We start from the raw sequence: 18,166 nt of genomic DNA, 5'->3' as shown, positions 1-18,166 counted from the left end.
AACATTTAAGGAAATAGGTAATAAAACTTATAATAGAACCAATAAATAATCTATTCTATTTTGATGTGACAAAACATCTATTCATTAACATCATAATTTGTTGTCTTAACATAAATATTCCACCATCGTCCCATAAATCCTACATCAATAATTCTTGATGGAAAACTTAAGTGTGATGGTTTTAAATAGGGACATTGAATCTTATACAAATCACATGATTCATTTAGCTCCGAAGTATACATGACTGAAGCTATTCCCAAGTTTCCATAATGAATAACTCCTTGATTGTAACTCATATCCAGAATCCTTAAATGTTCAGTTGCTGCTTTATTTCGACAATCATCACTCACTAGAGCTACTTCATTAGTCAACCTTTTCAAGTTATCTTGGAAGTCCAATTCTGTGGGATTATTCTTAGCTAGTGCATACATTGACACTAAAGTTGTTGACCAAATTAATGCTTTTTTGGGTTCATCTTGGATATCGGTCCTCAGGTCTTGTAAAGCTTGACGATAATCAACGAAAAGATTTTTCCAATAATTTGCCCATTTTTCTATTATTGTTCCCTTAAATTTTTCAGGAAGTTTTATTCTTGTTCCTATGTTTGCAATATTGCTTGAAGCACTTTTAATATTTCTAAGCATGATAAATGATTATGAAACAATTAAAGGGGTAATTATTACAGAAGGCACAATATGAATAATTGTGAATTGTGATTATTGTAAATAAAATTGAAGTGCGCGGAAATTGAAAAGGTTAGAATTTTATTTTCTTTCATTCATTGGTGTATTCAGTCCAGTGTATCCAAATATCAAAGTCAAAATTTTTTTTTTATTCTATGGCTCCATCGTTCGCCAAAACGATGATTTTGCCAACGTCAAGGTTGAAATTGACACGGAATATAATATGTTATAATGATATTATAAACACGGATCATTGTGTAACCTAAAATATAAAAGTATATAAATATATTATACATACATACATACGGATAAAGTAAATAAAAATTATAAGTAGATATTAATATTTCGTATAAATTTTGCCAATATAATTATAAATGGGGAGAAAACTAATGTTAATAGAAATTGCATATTTACAGGTCTTGGGACATAATTCACATATTCAAACAAAATTAGAATAAACTGTCAGTTCAGTGCGTTGTCGTTGTCATTTTTTATTAGTTTTTTTACGGAATAGTGGGTCGTGCATGACATGCGTGCGGCGAATATAAGGAAGAAAATATTAGTATTTATTTATTACACATATATAAAAAGGAAGTGTTTGTAAGTTTGTGAAAAATAGTGAAAAGATACTCTAATATAAAGTATGTGTTTCCTCTTGACAAAACTTTTTTTGTATGAGTACTTATGTTTTAACTTTTTTTATGAATAACAGGAATAGGCTATATTTTATTCCGTTTTTTATTTTTTATTAAGGACCTAATTGAAATTAGTAAGTATTCAAAGTAAGTCGGCGAAAAAGGGGTCGATAGAAACTTTTGGTTTCAAACGCTGCTTTGCCGGTGAGAGATGTCATTATGTTAGCCCCAAAATAAGCTCGAGACTTGTGTTATGGAATACAAACCCAACGATACTATATTTGATAATAAATACATATATATAGATAAACATCCAGGACCCGGGTCAACCAGAAAAAGATCATTTTCCATCATGACCCATCCATGATCATCATGGGTAGAATAAAGTGTAAATACCTAGGTAGCCAAAAAAGTGTCAACAATTAGATAGAAACACAAATCTGTTGGATTCGTCAAACATAAATGTTTTTTATGAAAACTATCGAGATTGTATGTACCTATCGAAAATGTGGGGCCTGGCGCGCGGCCCCATTGCGGCGGATTCCCGAATAGTGATGTAGGTACTTACCTAATCGAATGTCGATTGAGAAAAACTTTTGTCATCGGTTTAGATAGTTCTCCAATCCCAAATCAAAAGTAATAAAAAGATGCCTGATTATTATATTTAATTATTACAATTAAATACGTACGTATATAATGCAATACATTATTAAAGCCAAGGTCGTTAAATAAATCCGATTTAAAGAAGATACAAATACATTATATTACTTCCAATCAACCCTTTCGAGTTGGCATGTAGCCTCCACCTTTGGCTTCACGTTTTTTCCGTAAATCAGTGAAGCTTGGCCATTCTTCAGGTGGCGGTGGAGGGGGTCCTGGTGGAGGTGGTGGTGGTGGCATCGGCATATCCTGTCGTACAACCTGAAACCATTGATTTTTTTACAGTAATTTGTTTTAACTTTTCAATAAGAATTTAGATATCATAATAATAAGTTGATTATTATTCTTTTCTCATATACCGAAAGCACCATCTCTGATTGCAATCAGAGATGATTTGTGCACAAACTGGAAAAATATTTGGAAAAAGATTAAGATCTGTGGGGGTAACTAAGTATCTTTACACATTTAATGCAATAAGTAAGTACCTAAGTAGGTACTCTTTGACAATAATAAAAGCTTGTGTTAAAATTTAAAAAAAGACATTTTGGGAAAAAAACTATTATTATTATTTTTGAATTTGATTACTTGTTTTACTTTTTTTAACTGTTATACTAAAACTAATTAAAAAATATGACGAACTAAAAATAACTACCTAAAGAAAGAAATAATGAAATCATTTATTCGGCAAACACATAAAATCCAAATATTAAACATAAACACTAAAAGGTACAATAAAAGAGTATCGAATATAGCTCGAATACAATATGTCAGCCGGAATGGCGACGCATGGTGCCATGGTATCGAAACAAGGTGATACTAATTAAAAAAAAAGGATCACGTGTCACCTCAATGATTTTGGTGGCGTTGGCTTTATGCAATTTATAAAGGCCGAAGGCAACCCGGCCTCATGTCTGAGCCCCAAAAAACTACTTTTATAAAGGTTGAACAATTTGATTGTTTTTTCAAACGTATAATACCTATCATACGTAGTTGTTAGCTAGTGTGCAATACAAATATACTAATAAATAAATATTATGCACTTCACCTACTCGTGTAAGGGCTTTTAAGTTTTCTCGGTTGTCATCCTCCTTTAAATTTGATAGTGGCGCGGCAAAACTTTTGCGAGTCTGTAGTACTAAAGCAAGACAAGTGGAAAAGACCATTAAATAAAACGTGTGTTTCATCTTGACTGATCTCGTCTACATTAATACAACTATCATCAGACTAATATATATACCATGCGAGTTGCATGATTATGTGAATAGAGATAAAGGGAAACATTTGACAAACAATAAAACAACCATCATCGTGATCCATGCAACTGATAGAGGCAAACATGCAGTAATTAACGAGATAAAATACAAGTCTACAACAAACCAGTAGGATCCAAGAGGAATACAGTCATAATAGCCCACTATTATAGAGTTACAAGCAAAATTTACAGATGTAGTTATAGATATGAATATATTGTGGAATTTTCTTATTGAGTTTAACACGCAATCGTTAGGAACAGAAAAATAGTGTATGTTTAGAATATACACAAACAATCTTCAATCAATATTTTTGAAGAATACCTTATAGACAGACAATTTTAACTTTTCGTTTTTCCAAATCTTAATCGATTGGTTGATCGACAGAATGTAGGTAATGCACTAATCCGACAGATATAAAAACATTCTAATCCAGTTTCTTCCCGATAAAGGGTTACCAGATAAGTGGGAAATCCGGGATTGTCCCAGCTATCTGACTTTTTCGTATTGTCCTTAACCCGAGGGCGCGGCCCGAATGCCCCGGCCCTTCTAAATCTATGAACTCAAACATCTTTATTGCAGTAACTGTGTAGTACAAGGTATAGATTGCACATACAATAGGTAGGTACAATAGTTTCATCAGTTTACCCCTACAGGCATGCAATATTAGCGTTGTTGGAAATAGCAACATTTTAGCATTGTCTATGTTATATATATTGTCTTTGGATATATTTCCCGCGTGCTCTCCCTCTCTCTCTCCTTCTCATTCTGGACGAATACACGCATTTCATCACCTCCGGACCTTTTATTACATCAGCCCTATTTTAATTGCAGTCCTATTAATATTTTCATCCATTAACAAGCGTAAAGTTACACATATAACACATACTTTGTTCTATATACTGTGCTTACATTGTATGTATGTCCGTATCCGATAATTTCACTTTGAGTGTAATTTTATCTTGATTCGGAAAAAGGTAATGGTTGATTATTAGGTATTGCCTTTGCACTTATCGGACATATGACTCTGATTCCATTCGTGGCACCAGAAATCCAGGAAATCATAAAAATCGGATCGGGCAACCCTATCCCATTATGTAGACTGACGTCACAAATAGTCACATCACAGTTTTGAAACCTATCCACCCGCCAAATCTGCAAATTGCAAAGACAGCACAATAGAATCAAAGTACATAGTAGGTACCTAGGTAAGTTTAATTATTTTTATTTCTGTAAAGTTACAAATTTATGTTGTATCTAGGTGTAAGAAGTACAAGTTACGTTACACTGCCTTTTAATTTCCAGATAAAATTCATTGTTAGGATTTTATATCAAACTTAGATATGGAAACCTCAACTCCGATTGTGGCAGCAGCTGCTGGTAAAATTTTTAAGACGCCCCCAAATCGTATCGGGCGCGGGGTTCCTGATATTACAGATGTATACGTTAAGAAATGTTCCTGCCGTAGAGATAAGACTATAGTATTTTGTCGAGCATGCGGATATTACTGTAATGGACGTATACGACTCAAATGTGAGCAACATCCTCGAGTGAGTATGCCTACCCACTTTAATAGTTTACTCATAAACAATGACAATTTGCTGCTCCCCTGTAGTTTTGTCGTAGATCTTAGCTATCTCTTCAAACCGTATCTATATTTTTGCCTGTAAGTACTAATAAGTCAGTTCCAACTTGCCCTTAAAGAGTGGAAAACTTGAAATAGACTTGATCAATATAACAATTCTTATTCCTCTAGATAATACAAACACAGCACATAAAAAAGTTACCAAATAAACACAGTATGATTTGTTGACTCAAAAAATATTTTGTGAAATGTTGGGCAAAAAAAAAGAAGCATTAACATATATTTTTTTCATCATTTCTATGAACGTCCCCAACCTGTTCGATCAATAGTATATACTATCAAAGTCTACTATAGTTTATTAAACAACTTGAAATATTTTTATAACATGGTTTCATTTTGTTGCACCAGTAGTTCAGCTCTGTACTCCTGTCAAATACTCCTGTTTTGATTTGTATATTATTTTTCAGGTGACATTTCTTCTAGATATTGCTGAGTGTCCTCGTTGCCATTCTTCTGTATTTCTTGATGAGTATTGTGCAAAATAATTCACATTTAATTTAGTTTGACCATTTACTAGTTATCTATTTTTTAACAATTCTTTAGGTATTAAGTTGCTATTGTCTGCCCAATATTTTTTTTTGCTGAGTTCAAACTTTGATTTGAATAAGTAAAAAATGGCTTGTTAAATAAGTGTCGCTGTTTTGTTTTTAGAGTATAAAAGTGATATGAGTTAACTAAAATAAAACTGCCAGTGATATTAAAAATAGATTGATGTAAAACACTGTTTTTCTTAGAAAAACATTAACTGTTTTGCTCTGTATCAATTTCTATTTTTTTTAATATAACTGCTTTAAATATTATTGCATATGTTGCTAAATGCCTATGACTAATTAAAATTAAACTATGTCTAAGAGGTCATTTTCATTTTTAACTAATACATTTCCAATATTATGTCATCAAAACATATCCCACTTTATTTTAGACCTATACTAGCATCCTCTACTAGACTAGACTCTCGGCTTCGTCGGGAAAAACAATAAATTATACCCCTAAATCTTTTTCAGAAATCACACTTTAAATCGGTGAAAAACGCAGGAAAATCCGAGCAGTAGTTTTTGAATTTATTGCAAACAGACATGGTGATGACTTTGTATTATAATGTGTAAGGATTATTAGTACTCCAAAATGGATCTTGCCACAAAAACAAAAGAGCACCAGAGTCTTCTGTTCTGTGCTATGGTTCACCATTTAGTAGCTCAATTAGACCCATGTTATATACTTACCCATATTGTTTTTTGATCTAGAGGCAGTAAGATTTTGTATGCATATTTTTACCTAGGACCACTGGAGATAAAAAGGCAAGACAAATGGTTTGCAAGATCAAAATTTCCTTGGAAACGATACTGACATACCTATTAGATTGTTGTATGCACTATACGTAAAATTGAAATCCAATCAGAAGTAGGTATATTTACTACGAAGTAAAATTATGTAGGTACTTCCACTTTTCTAAAAAATAAAACAATGCAACAAAATAAAATTTAAATTAAATGACACAAATTTATTACTACTTATAATACATTATAAACAATCTAGTTTAAAGAAATAGATTATTGTATTAAATTGAAAACCAGCTGGGGACATCTGGCCTGTCCTTGTTGCGATCTATGTAATTCTTGTAGGATTTTTTGGCTTCATCTAAAGATTTCATACTTTCCTCTTCTTCATCTTTTGCATTTTCAAAAATATTGGGAAATTCAAATTGCATAGATTTAGGCTGCAATGAATATTTTTTAATAAATACATCATTGGTAAAAATGTAATAGCAGTCCATCTTTAATAATAACTAGCTTTTGCCTTAGTCAATTTCTACCACTAAGATTTCTGAGAAAATTGACTACTAAGAAACCATTATTAATATCAATAGCTCAAAATGCATCAAATAAGATTAATTGGCTGTTGTTCCAGTATAGGTAGATAGGTAAATAACTATATTGTTATACATACCAAAGTTACAAAGGCATGTTTTTCATCATCATCTTTGACAATGTAACCTTTTCCATAGTCTCTACGAAATCTTCCAAGTAATATTTTTGTCCTCACTTCTATCACAGGAACTTTGTAAATCTTCTCTAAATAATTTTTGATGTCTGTTTTGGTCATTTCCATCGAACATTGGAACTGTACCATGTTTGGCTGTTGCTTAGGACGAGGTCTAACCAATTTCATCCAGAAATTGGGTAAAAATACTCTTAATTGTGGATTTCCCCTTTGGTATATAGGGTACCTGAAACAAATAGGTACGTATGGTTTCCAAACATCAAAATATATTATGCTAAATTCTCGTTGTTTTCAAATAATTTTCATGAACATAACAAAACAAAATATTTTAGAAAATCTGCAGCATTGCAAATGAATATAATATTACCAGCGGGTGGACATCTTGGTAGTAAGTCCAAAGGAAACTTGATATACGTTTTTACTTTGTATCGTAATACAATAAAGCCAATGAAGTGTGGAATTTAACTAAAATTATGAAATCATAAACTATGTAACCTCAAATTATTTTGACGTTTGTTTGCCTTTGCCTGCTGTAATGTTGCCATGGAATTAGTAGGTTAGGTACTTCGGAGTACCTACTAATTCCATGAGTGTTGCCACTGGATAGTTAAGATCGAATAGCGTTTGACTATCAATAGAGAAAAAAGTATTGATAGTTTAAACTAAAGTGTAAAGTGCGATAGGTAGAAAACATACTTTAGGTTTAACTTTATGAATAACAGGGATACTAGCAACTTTTCGGTTGGGACCACAGTGAACCGAATTTTGAAGTTGTATTGTTTATTGGAGCGATCGATTTCATTTATTATTGTCGTGTGACGCGACAATAATGAAACGGCCAGCCATGAAACGTATATAAATCGATAGCTGACATTAATACCAACAAAAAATATTAAAACAATGACCTTCAAACCCCTTTACTTTTATATTATGTCTGTGATTACTATTGCGCCTGTTGTTGTAAATAACACGTTATACAGTTTCCAATTTACTTGCATTTTGTTGCAAAAGTAGAACAAATAGGAAGTATTACTGCACATTTATCCCGCCAGAGTACAGCACTGTATGTTAGTACTACACAAAAGCTTTGCCGCCTTTTGCTATGTCGATTAAAAAGTTTATTTTAAAGTAATTTATTAATCCTTACATTATGTAAGCTTTCGTTTGTGAAAATATACAACAATGTAGCATATTCGGGTGCCGATATATTGGGAAAAATCGTTTTCCACAAGATAAAAAAAAACTTCGAAAACTATGGGATACGCCTCAAGCTGTAATATTTTGAGCCAGTAAACGGTCGCAAAGAAGCTCGGAACACTTCACACGTAAAAAGAGACGGAGAGTCCAAAGAATATTATATATTAAAATATGGACTTCATACAGGTAAGATCTTTAGTCAAAATAGAGTTTATAGCAGTTATGACCACCGTTGACCAAATAATGCAGTACATAACCTAAAATAGTGTTATTATTTTCAGGATAATCCATTAAATCCTTCCCTTTTCCTTACCACGCACCACGATTGCGTAGAAAGTATTTTTGGTCGTAAATCTGCAACAATATTGAAAATTGGCGCTTAGTTGTATCAGTAGTGCCATCTGAGCTTTGCGTAATATAAATATAATAATATTGGAAGTGTGTGTTTTTATTATATTGGTAGTTATTATTTAATTATGGTAACCCAATGAACTGTCATTCCAAATGTCATTCATTTATTTTTTAGTACGCAGTTAAAGATGGCGGTGGCATTGTCACCCGATCAAGAATTGGTAAGTAAATTTAAAGTTTTTGCCTATTTATAACTTCTAAGTATTTATCTGACATGATTACCTGAATATTATCACATAATGTGTTGGTGTTGGAATAGTACACAGGCTCATAATAAAGGTTCCGCGAAGTAACTTTCGAGATGACCATGTCATCAGTGTTTGTTTTGATTTCTTAGTATTTGCACTTACCTGTTCTTAATTATAATTATTTTTGTTCGAAGTAATATACATTTCGTTAGATAAGTCATTGTTTTGTTGCAATTTTATGTATTTAATATCTTTCTTAGTACTCGCTTTTAACGGCAAGGCGGTGATTCTCATAGCATAACGCCGCAACCAGATTTCCGCTTTGCGTCCAGTTTTTTAGAGTACCTACTTCCTCTGCATTATTAGGGCTTTTTAAACAGTGCTTGAAACTAATTTTTTAACTAAAAAATAAACCTGTAATGTAGTGATAATATTGTACTGGGATGATACTAGGTACCATTTTTCTATTTACATAGCTTTAGAAAATGTTGTTTTATAATGATAAATATCTAATGAGAATTATTAGTTCAGGAAAGAAATAAACATTTAAAAAATAATATGAAAGTAATGAAAAATTACATATAATATTCCTTTTTTTTCTATCTATTATCTCACTTTGTGGGATGCTAGAATAAGGGTGAAATGGTTGAAAAAAAATTGAACATAGTTTTTTTTCACATTACACAAACTAAAATATGATCTTGGTTTTAAATATGAAAGGTGTTTTGGTACTAGTTTGTGTAATATTTTGTGATGATATTTTTAGTTTCCTATCCCTCTGTCATATTAGATAACTATGGTAGTCCGTCCTGGCGTCGCTCAGGTAAAGCCATAACAAATTAATCTTGCTTGGATTGCAGTCCTATTATTTTTATTATCTCCAGGATCTATATAAGGGTTAAACACTAAACCTTTCTCTGGAATCTCATTCAATCACATTTTGGGGAAAACTGTACAAAGTCAGTCCAGTAGATTTGAGTGTTATCTAGTTGATAGATGACAGATGCAACAAGGACTTTGGTTTTACAATATGTAAGGACGATCAAAATTTGTCAGATTACAATGGCATATTACAAGACAACATTAGTATTAAATTAATTAAATTAATTCTTGAGTGACCTGACCAATTTGTCTGGGCCTTTTTGCTTTTATCTAGACTTGTGTAGGGACTTCAATAAAAATATATAAATATCCTTTCTATATGTTACTGCTTACATCTATGATGTTTCTTATTTATTCATCTTGTCTTTTTCAATTACAGACTGTGGTTGCGTTTGTACCCCTCAGTTGGGTGGACAATTGATCATGCATGCCTTTATTATTTATAGTCAGCGGGCAGAACTGGATCCAGGTTTAATTACGTCAATTTTACTACTGTTTACCCATCTCTGATTATAACCTAGGCACACAAGATCGATTGACCAACCGAACTAGGCGTGCAACCAAAGGCGCATGTGTTTAATTAACCACCAAACCAAGGTGTGCTACCAGATGTATGAAAATGATGAGGTCACGTTATTTGTCATTTGAATTACGATAAATACGATTTTTTTATTTGTGGCCAATTTATTTAATGCCAATAAACTAGTTACCAAATAATATATTGTCCACATATAATTTATCCGTTATTAAAATTTTAGAATGAAAGAATTTTATGTAATTTCAAAATTTTTATAGGACTCGAATAACGAAATCATATTGTGCGTGACGAGCTGTGATGAGATGAGGTACGCGGGATGGTTGTTTACTTGGGCGTAATATATTTAGACGCCTTTACAGTACCCAATTGAAACTACGTTTCCGTTCCTTCTGCTGAAAATTACAAACATATTTACCAATCACACTTTAATACTCCTTATTAAAGGAACTTATGAGAATTGACTGGGAACGGAAATTGTTATAAATCAGAGGTTAAAGTGTGAGTGATGGAGAGGCGCAGGCCGGACGACCAATCGTCCTTCATATCGTTTAATCCATTGCATTAGGTAGTAGGTTTTTGAGAGATTTATATAAATTAGGACCGATTGTTATCGAAGTTAGATTTCTATCAAATTTAAAGTATAGTAGGTCGGTGTTTTTCTGGTTTAAAACACACTGAAAAAAATTCTTTGAATTTTATTGCGTTTTGTTTTTAGACCCTTTCTTCTTCCTTTCTATTGTTACTGAGTGTTATTATTATTATGTATTCAGGATTCAGGTTACTTACGTTTGAATAATACGCACGTGTCAGATTCTCATTGTTGCCGAATTGGGCTTTTCACGCTTTGTGGTGGTGCCTACAATGGTGTTTGTGTTAGCGTGTCCAGTAGGAGTAACCGAGTGATCCCATCAGTAATTGGATGTGATCACGATACACCATATTATTTACTTAAAATGGTGATCTCTGTGTACAAAAATGGGAATGATGATGATGATTCTTGACTGAAAAAAGCTATCCGTAGCTCTAGAATCCGCCACAGTACTTATTATACTGTGGCATTTCCTTATGTTAGCACACCATTATCCCCGACCAGTTTGCCGAATTTGGCGGATTCGGCATCCATTGCTGGTTTTTGATAGCGGTAAATAAAAACACTCATATAAACCATGCATCTGTTTGAGTTCGGCGATAGTGTGTAGCCGGCATTAGATGCTTACAACGCTACGCTATCTGAAACTTTGTGACTTATGACTACACTATGCAGTGGGTTTGGAATTAATTTATTAACCAAGTTCAGATGTGTTGAAATTAGCTTTGTATGCGAATATCAGGCTCGTAATTTGTCATATTCGGGTATAATGTGACACAGTATATTATTTATTTTGCATTATTGTCTTCCGCTCTTATTGAATTCTTGATGCCACGACAAGATTTTTATGCTTATGACTAATGAACTTATAGTTTCACTAAATAAAAATTGAAAATATTGTATTTCGCTACATTTCTTTTGAGTCATCAAAAAAATGTAAAAATGTTTTTGCCGTGAGTGTGTTAACTAAACCGAGGTCGGTCAGATGCTCTCTGGACACGTGGTCAGGAGTGCCTGTTCTCAGAAGCAGCGATGTGTAGTGTACATTCGATACAAAAAGTTAAAGAACAGATATAAATTAAATATTAAATGGTTCTACGTTATTACTATGGTAGTAGAGAAAGAATATATTTGTTTTTTTAATTACTTCGATGGCTCGGCAACCCAAAGTGGATGTTGGCCTCCGAAACAAAAAATTGTCTTTTCTATCCACTTTTTGCTATATGGGTATAAATTTCTCAATGTTCAATTAACCAAAAGAATTTTCACCAAAACGAAGCACTGCTCGTGTAATAAATTACGTTAGTTTGTGTTTTAATTACTATGTGTATATTAAAAGAACCGCGCCTTTATTACGTGATCGGAAGTCCCACACGTCTGCAACAGATTCGTCATCGCGTGGAGGCGTACCTTTATTTACTACAATATAAAAAGGTAACAGAATTGACGCCAAAGCTTCACGCCCACGCGACGGATTTACATTAGCAAATATGGGCCAGAATTGCCTGTAAAGTTTGCTAGCTATTTTATGATGTTATATGCAGATTGATTCCAATAACTTCTTGATACTGCGCGCTCGCGAATTTGTACATAAAATGTTTACCACTGTGTCAAAAGCAAATCGGAGCAACAGTATCCGTACGCGTTGATACTTCTATTGATGTTACATGTAGTTTTTTTTAAACTGTTACACGTGACTCTCGATAGTGTCAATAGCAAAATACCGACAGCAGACAACGATCAGACTGGAAGGGTAGGGTGGACAAAGCTCTACCTTTCCCTCCCCAAATATTCATGGCAAAATACTATTTTTTCCAAAATGCAGAAGAATGCACCTCTTATATCTTCTTATTTTGTGAATTTGCGTACCAACGTGCTACGTGCGACGTAGTGCGACGGTGCTACGTTGTAATATGAAACATTTGGTTAATTAATTGGTATCTATCATATAAGTTGCAGCGATATAAACTGCTGCATGAAAGAGTTACTACTTATTTACATTCATCAATACACGCAAATGTTGTGGGATAAGATTATATTTTCAAAAACTCTGCTGTGTTGTTTGTGATGTCCAATATCAATCACTAGCGTCCCGTTAATATTAAACTTTGTGTTTGAAGACACCCGCTTTTAATTATAATTGTGTTGTATTTTTGGTATACGTTCTACAACGGTAAATATTACATTAACTTGCATTTTAGTTTGGTATTTGCTACTTAGACTTTCTGATGGGAGGCTCTGTGTCGTACACGTGGAGTTAGATTATTTATAAAATAGATATCTTTACTTTCCTCTTTTGACTATAGTGAAGTTTTTTTTTACATGTTGAAGTTTCTAAGGTCTTTTCAATATAATGCAGCGAGCATCTTGTGATGTCTGTTGTATTATATTGAAAAGAACTATCATTTTTAAATTTATCTTATATTTCTGAACTTCGCTGTTGTTTTCGCTATAGTTATTGTTATTACGAAATGGAGGTTTACTTGGACAGCATTGTCATCGACCATTGGTTTTCTTCGGCAGTTGGTCTGCGCAGGCGCATCGTGCGACCGCGCCGCGTTTGTTGATCGCTCGTTTATTTAATTTTTTTATTCAACACTTGAGTATTTCGTGCTTAATATTCTAAATTTGCTCCGAGGTCCCATGGAAAATGTAGTATAGTATAGTAATCTTAATGTAAAGTGCCAAATTTTGTCCAACCGGTTCTGTGGAAATTTGTTGTGGAAATAGTCCTTGCGTGAAAAATCCATCATCATGAACACACCCTTTCTCATATGTATAACATTAGTACTACCAATTTAGTTGTCCTTCGTAGCACGATAAGCTTGACACTTCGAGATCTTTAAATAGAACTCTCGGAAACATTTTTATTTTGCCAAGTAAACATAATTTACTCTTGAAGCCCACAGTTCGCCCACGTCGTATAAGTACTAGCTTTCATCTTGTGTTAATAGCTTGCCGGCTTAATTCCCAGAGTTCAGGAATTAGAAATTCTATATGGAATTGTTTATCTTCATAACTTGTTTTAACTCAATTATACTTCATTCCGTACTTAAGCCGTTGTGTCGGAAACCGTTTCATATTATTTCCCCCGAATGAGACGATTTATGAGAAACAGAATTATGTTTATAGTATGTATCTGATTGGGTTTTTGAATTGTTTGCTTATTTTGAAGTTAATAAGACCAAAGTTTCGCTTTCCATCTCCCATTTACTTTCAGTCTGTTGTTATTATTTAAACTGACTGTATGTTATGTGTGTGACTAACAATTAAAATTTATTTAGTTACAATTTCAATTTATTTATGTCTCATAAGAATATGAGTATTAGTTTTTGCTAGCATGTGTTTTCTATACCATCATATTATTAGCATATTTTGCTTTAAGTTTTCCCGTATTTGATTAATCAATTCAATAGTGATGTAATCCTCCAAAGGCACGTCCCGTCGCCCGTGTCGAGCCATAATGCATGCAGTCAGGGTCCGTAGCCCGCGTCCGGAAACACATCCCGGAAGAATTAACTTGTCTCCCGGTGGGTTTATTTGCATTTATACATATGCAACGGACGCGTGCCTCTCGAGAGTCCTTTCCCAATAGTCCGCCGTGATAGTTTGCCGTTCACAGGTGGGTCTCGGCAACACTATACTATTGGCTATGACCGCGGTCTTTGTACATTGCTTAGTTGCAATTAGAGCTTTGTATAGACGCAAGGAAAAATCTAACTAATCAATGCACGTTGATTCGCAATGATTATGGCCGATGTGTAGTCAGTATACCATTGTGACAGTTTCTAATGGATTATCGGTCGCGGTGAACGCGTTAAATCGCGATTGACCATTCGGTTTGGTACGCGAAGCAGGTTGAAGTTCGGTGTTATAATGAAAGTGTGACGAAATTGTGAAAACAGTATTGTGTTGTAATTGGACGACTTGTACATGCCAATGTCGAGGTTGCTCAGGGAAATGGAGGTGGCGTTTTTCCGGAAGCTAATTAGATTTTTAAGGGTACTCTTTTTGTTTTTTAAGTTTTGGCTTTGGCTCAATATCTGGCTGTTTTATTAGTTCCCTTTTTGGGTCCTTCAAAGGGAAATTTAGCGACTACTTACGGCGGCTTTGATTTTAGACTTTGACAAGTCTAGATGTAACAATAATATGGAGTCACTTTGGATTGGCTTTTAGCCTAAAATATTCTGTCTCAAGTTGTTTAATTTTAGTTATTTAACTGAGATTCGTGTTATTATATATATTTTAAATCTTATATGTAATTCTTTATTCCAGGCGACGAAGGCGTTCCTTGACACTTTGAGCGAGTCTGGCGCAGCGTGTGTTTCACGAGCCACTGCGATTAAGTTCCTGCTCGCGCGCAAATTCGACGTCGACCGAGCATTCGCGCTGTGGCGGCAGCATGAGGCCACGCGCAGGCGCGAAGGCCTCAGCGCATTCGAACCCTTCGAGGATCCGCTCAAGACTGAACTTGCAACTGGGAAATTTACTATATTGGTGAGTTTCAACTTTATGCTGCAATGACGGCACGACAAACTGTCACACTATTATGTCATACTAGTGTGACACAAAATATTTTTTCTAAGCTATCAATCGAACAACTGGGGGGGCTACAATGAAACATAAAACACGCAGTACGTCATTGCGTCCACACGTTCTCTCTTTTACATGATTCGTACACGACATGGGAAAAGAGACATAGCACGTGGACGTTAGTAACATGTTTGTATGTTTCGTAGTGGCATTCTGATTCTCAAAACTACTGCATATGGAGGAAGCTGCTAGCTAGCTGGAATGAGTATCACGAGAAAGCAAAGCGTTGTAAAATGAAGTGCAGATAATGATGTACTGATAAATAGCCCTTATCGATTGTTTATCTCTATTTGTTATATATGCCTGAACAAATAAATTACGTACTACAACGAACTATTCTAGTTCGCTGTATGTAGAATAAACATATGTAGAAGGTACCAGCTGGTACAATTAAATCCGTTAGGTTGTGAAAGTCAATCAAGGGAAAGGGCTGGGGATTCTTCACATAGGCAGTGGGCGAGCAACCTGTCTGTCATTGTTTTAGAATTCCAATTCCACCAATAAATTCACTATCTAGCTTAGCCTTTAGTTGTGTTTTTCGACACGGCTCTGTCTACCATGTACGAATATAATATGACACTTCGATTGCTTAATTATCTAAGTTTACTCAAGATGAGTTCACCATAAGAGTTTTATCTTCCATATTTAGTAATTTTCGCCACGATATTAGTTTTGGTGTTTGACTCCCTGTTTTCTCTTAATAATTTTCAACGTATAAGGATGTTGGTGAAATCAAATAGTTGTATGATTAATTAACCAGGTGACATTGTTATGTGGACGGGAAATTATGAATGAAACTAGAAAAGGATATCTTGCGAAAAAATTGCTGAGATTATAGATATGGAGAAGGCAATGTCAAACCACTCCATTAATAATGCCAAGAAAGTTGTTATGTGTGTTTCATTCCACGTAATGACCACGACCGTCAGCCATGAGGAATACGACTATGAAGAAGATAGATATGCTACACTACATAAAAGAGTTTATTAAATAAAATAATAGTTACATCTAATTTGTATTTACCGTGATGTTCTTCTGTTCGAGTGTGTATTAGTATACAAACTGTGGCACGAATGGGATTCGAACCTTTCGATCACAGGCGGACGATCTTAACATCTGGACCACCACCGTTTCAAACCTGATGTTGATAAATGTTGTTATTATTCGTTTGCAGCCGACACGCGATGCCACCGGTGCTGCCATCGCAGTGTTCACAGCGAACAAACACTTTCCCACTCAGACAACGCATCAGACTACACTGCAGGTATACCTTTCTTCAATGTTTGGAAGAATCTCTTGAAAGTAATGGCTGATTCATACTGTCGGTAAACACAGATTCCGACTCGAATACGTTGCGTAGTTTGCGTGTGAGCTTTTATTTAGCGCAACGAAAAATATAATAACAAAAGATGTGTATATTTTGCAAAACTACTCAACAGATTGTGATGCATTCGGCATAAAGATAGTAAGTAACTAAGATCTGTCTTTTATCGCGAAAAAAAGACGGACGAAATCTCGGGGCGGCCACTAGCTAGTCTCTTCTGCTGTGACAGCATGTTTTCTTGTTTCACAGTCAGAATGACCAATGTATGTATTGAAATTTTATCATGAAAACGTACCCGTTTAAAGCCGGGTATATATATATATATATATATATATATATACTATCGGCAAACAGTTCGCGAGCTTGGCGGTTTCGTCGCACATTGCTGGCAATAAAAATACATAAAATTACGCAATGTATGTTCATTTGCGTCGGCATTTAAGTTCGGCGATAGTGTGTGTAAAATGTTTATGAAAGTTCATGTAGACACAAAACTTTCTCGTAACAAAGTGATTACCTTATCAGACAGGGATGTTGTTCTTACGTACTTTTACAATGATATTGTCTAAATTACCTATACACTTTCGTGGTGTCTAAAATTGACTAACATGCGTTATTTGTTTGTGGTGTTATTAAAAAATATATATTTGCTTACTGTCTCTCACGATTACTTTGCAATCACATTAAAAATAAGAAATGTATGTACATCAGATTTATCGACGTACATTGGTTAGTTGTAATGCAAATACCAAATGACCAACCTGAAGACCTAGTATTGTATTTATACCTCAATTTATAGTTATTTATGTAACCTTATTCGATGCACAGAACAAACTTATTTGCGAGCAGTGGTCTAATTCTCGTTTTCAAAGTTGCTGCGATACAGTTCCGACTTCATCGTTGAGATACTTTCGTTACGTACTCTTATACGCATCGAACTTCAACTAAATGATTGGACATATCGCTCGTTTATCGTTCAGTCGAAATATTGTTTCTTGTTATCACTATTCTTTTTTGTGGTTTACTGTATGTAATTTGACATTTCAAACTACAAGTGTAGTTGGAATAAATATCGGATTTGGATAGGATTCTAATGGAATTATGTTTCAACTTTGGCGACATTTCAATGGAATAAAAATAGGAGAATTACCCCACAGATCGGCCAAGGCTGGTCCTACGCACTCCCTCATACATGCATAATATTCAATGCCGGCCCACATTATATAGTGCGCTGATTATCTGCCTCATGATAATGTGACATGACAATATGTCGCGCGTGCTATATATAGCCGGATGTACTGGTGCTTCCGATTCTTATACATGTTTCATGTGGCAATATTTATTAAAGTGTTTAGTTAATTTCTGTGTAATAGGCACAATGTATTATGGTTATATTATCAGTTTATAAAAAAATATCTAATGTGGGATTAAACATACATATAATTGGCATTTTAATTGAAAAAATAAAATATGCCTTTTATTAATTTTTCCAGCTAGTATATCATACATAATAAACTTAGGTATATGTTCATAAGAATGATTACGAATAACAAATGAAAAAAAATAAACT

General features: G+C 34.2%; 3 protein-coding genes across 4 annotated transcripts in view; 1 reads left to right on the top strand and 2 right to left on the bottom strand.

Annotated features, from left to right (window-relative positions):
* Positions 1 to 35: 35 nt before the first annotated feature.
* On the bottom strand, positions 36 to 3,206 carry LOC128676162 (uncharacterized protein). Its single transcript, XM_053756146.2, has 2 exons — positions 3,028 to 3,206; positions 36 to 2,239 (listed from the first exon to the last, which is right to left on the bottom strand). Exon 2 carries the CDS (start codon positions 642 to 644, stop codon positions 78 to 80), a length of 567 nt encoding a protein of 188 aa, XP_053612121.1. The 5' UTR covers positions 645 to 2,239; positions 3,028 to 3,206; the 3' UTR covers positions 36 to 77.
* Positions 3,207 to 6,348: 3,142 nt separating this feature from the next.
* mRpL23 (mitochondrial ribosomal protein L23) lies at positions 6,349 to 7,417 on the bottom strand. The gene is made up of 3 exons (XM_053756147.2): positions 7,242 to 7,417; positions 6,821 to 7,100; positions 6,349 to 6,590 (listed from the first exon to the last, which is right to left on the bottom strand). Exons 1-3 carry the CDS (start codon positions 7,253 to 7,255, stop codon positions 6,432 to 6,434), a joined length of 453 nt encoding a protein of 150 aa, XP_053612122.1. The 5' UTR covers positions 7,256 to 7,417; the 3' UTR covers positions 6,349 to 6,431.
* Positions 7,418 to 8,536: 1,119 nt separating this feature from the next.
* Positions 8,537 to 18,166, top strand: part of Ptpmeg2 (Protein tyrosine phosphatase Meg2) — a 43,095-nt gene continuing 33,465 nt past the window's right edge. The window contains exons 1-3 of one of the 2 annotated variants that reach the window (XM_053756134.1): positions 8,537 to 8,643; positions 14,955 to 15,176; positions 16,447 to 16,536. In XM_053756134.1, coding sequence (XP_053612109.1) covers positions 8,611 to 8,643; positions 14,955 to 15,176; positions 16,447 to 16,536 — 345 coding nt within the window. In that variant the 5' untranslated portion in view covers positions 8,537 to 8,610. Of the gene's footprint in view, positions 8,644 to 14,307; positions 14,682 to 14,954; positions 15,177 to 16,446; positions 16,537 to 18,166 lie in introns of those variants that run through there. The other variant, XM_053756133.2, reaches the window with a different exon arrangement.

This window comes from Plodia interpunctella, chromosome 15 (assembly GCF_027563975.2).
Source record: "Plodia interpunctella isolate USDA-ARS_2022_Savannah chromosome 15, ilPloInte3.2, whole genome shotgun sequence".
NCBI lineage: Eukaryota > Metazoa > Arthropoda > Insecta > Lepidoptera > Pyralidae > Plodia > Plodia interpunctella.
The sequence above is the reverse complement of the archived record's forward strand: the minus strand, read 5'-3'. Positions and strand labels throughout refer to the sequence as shown.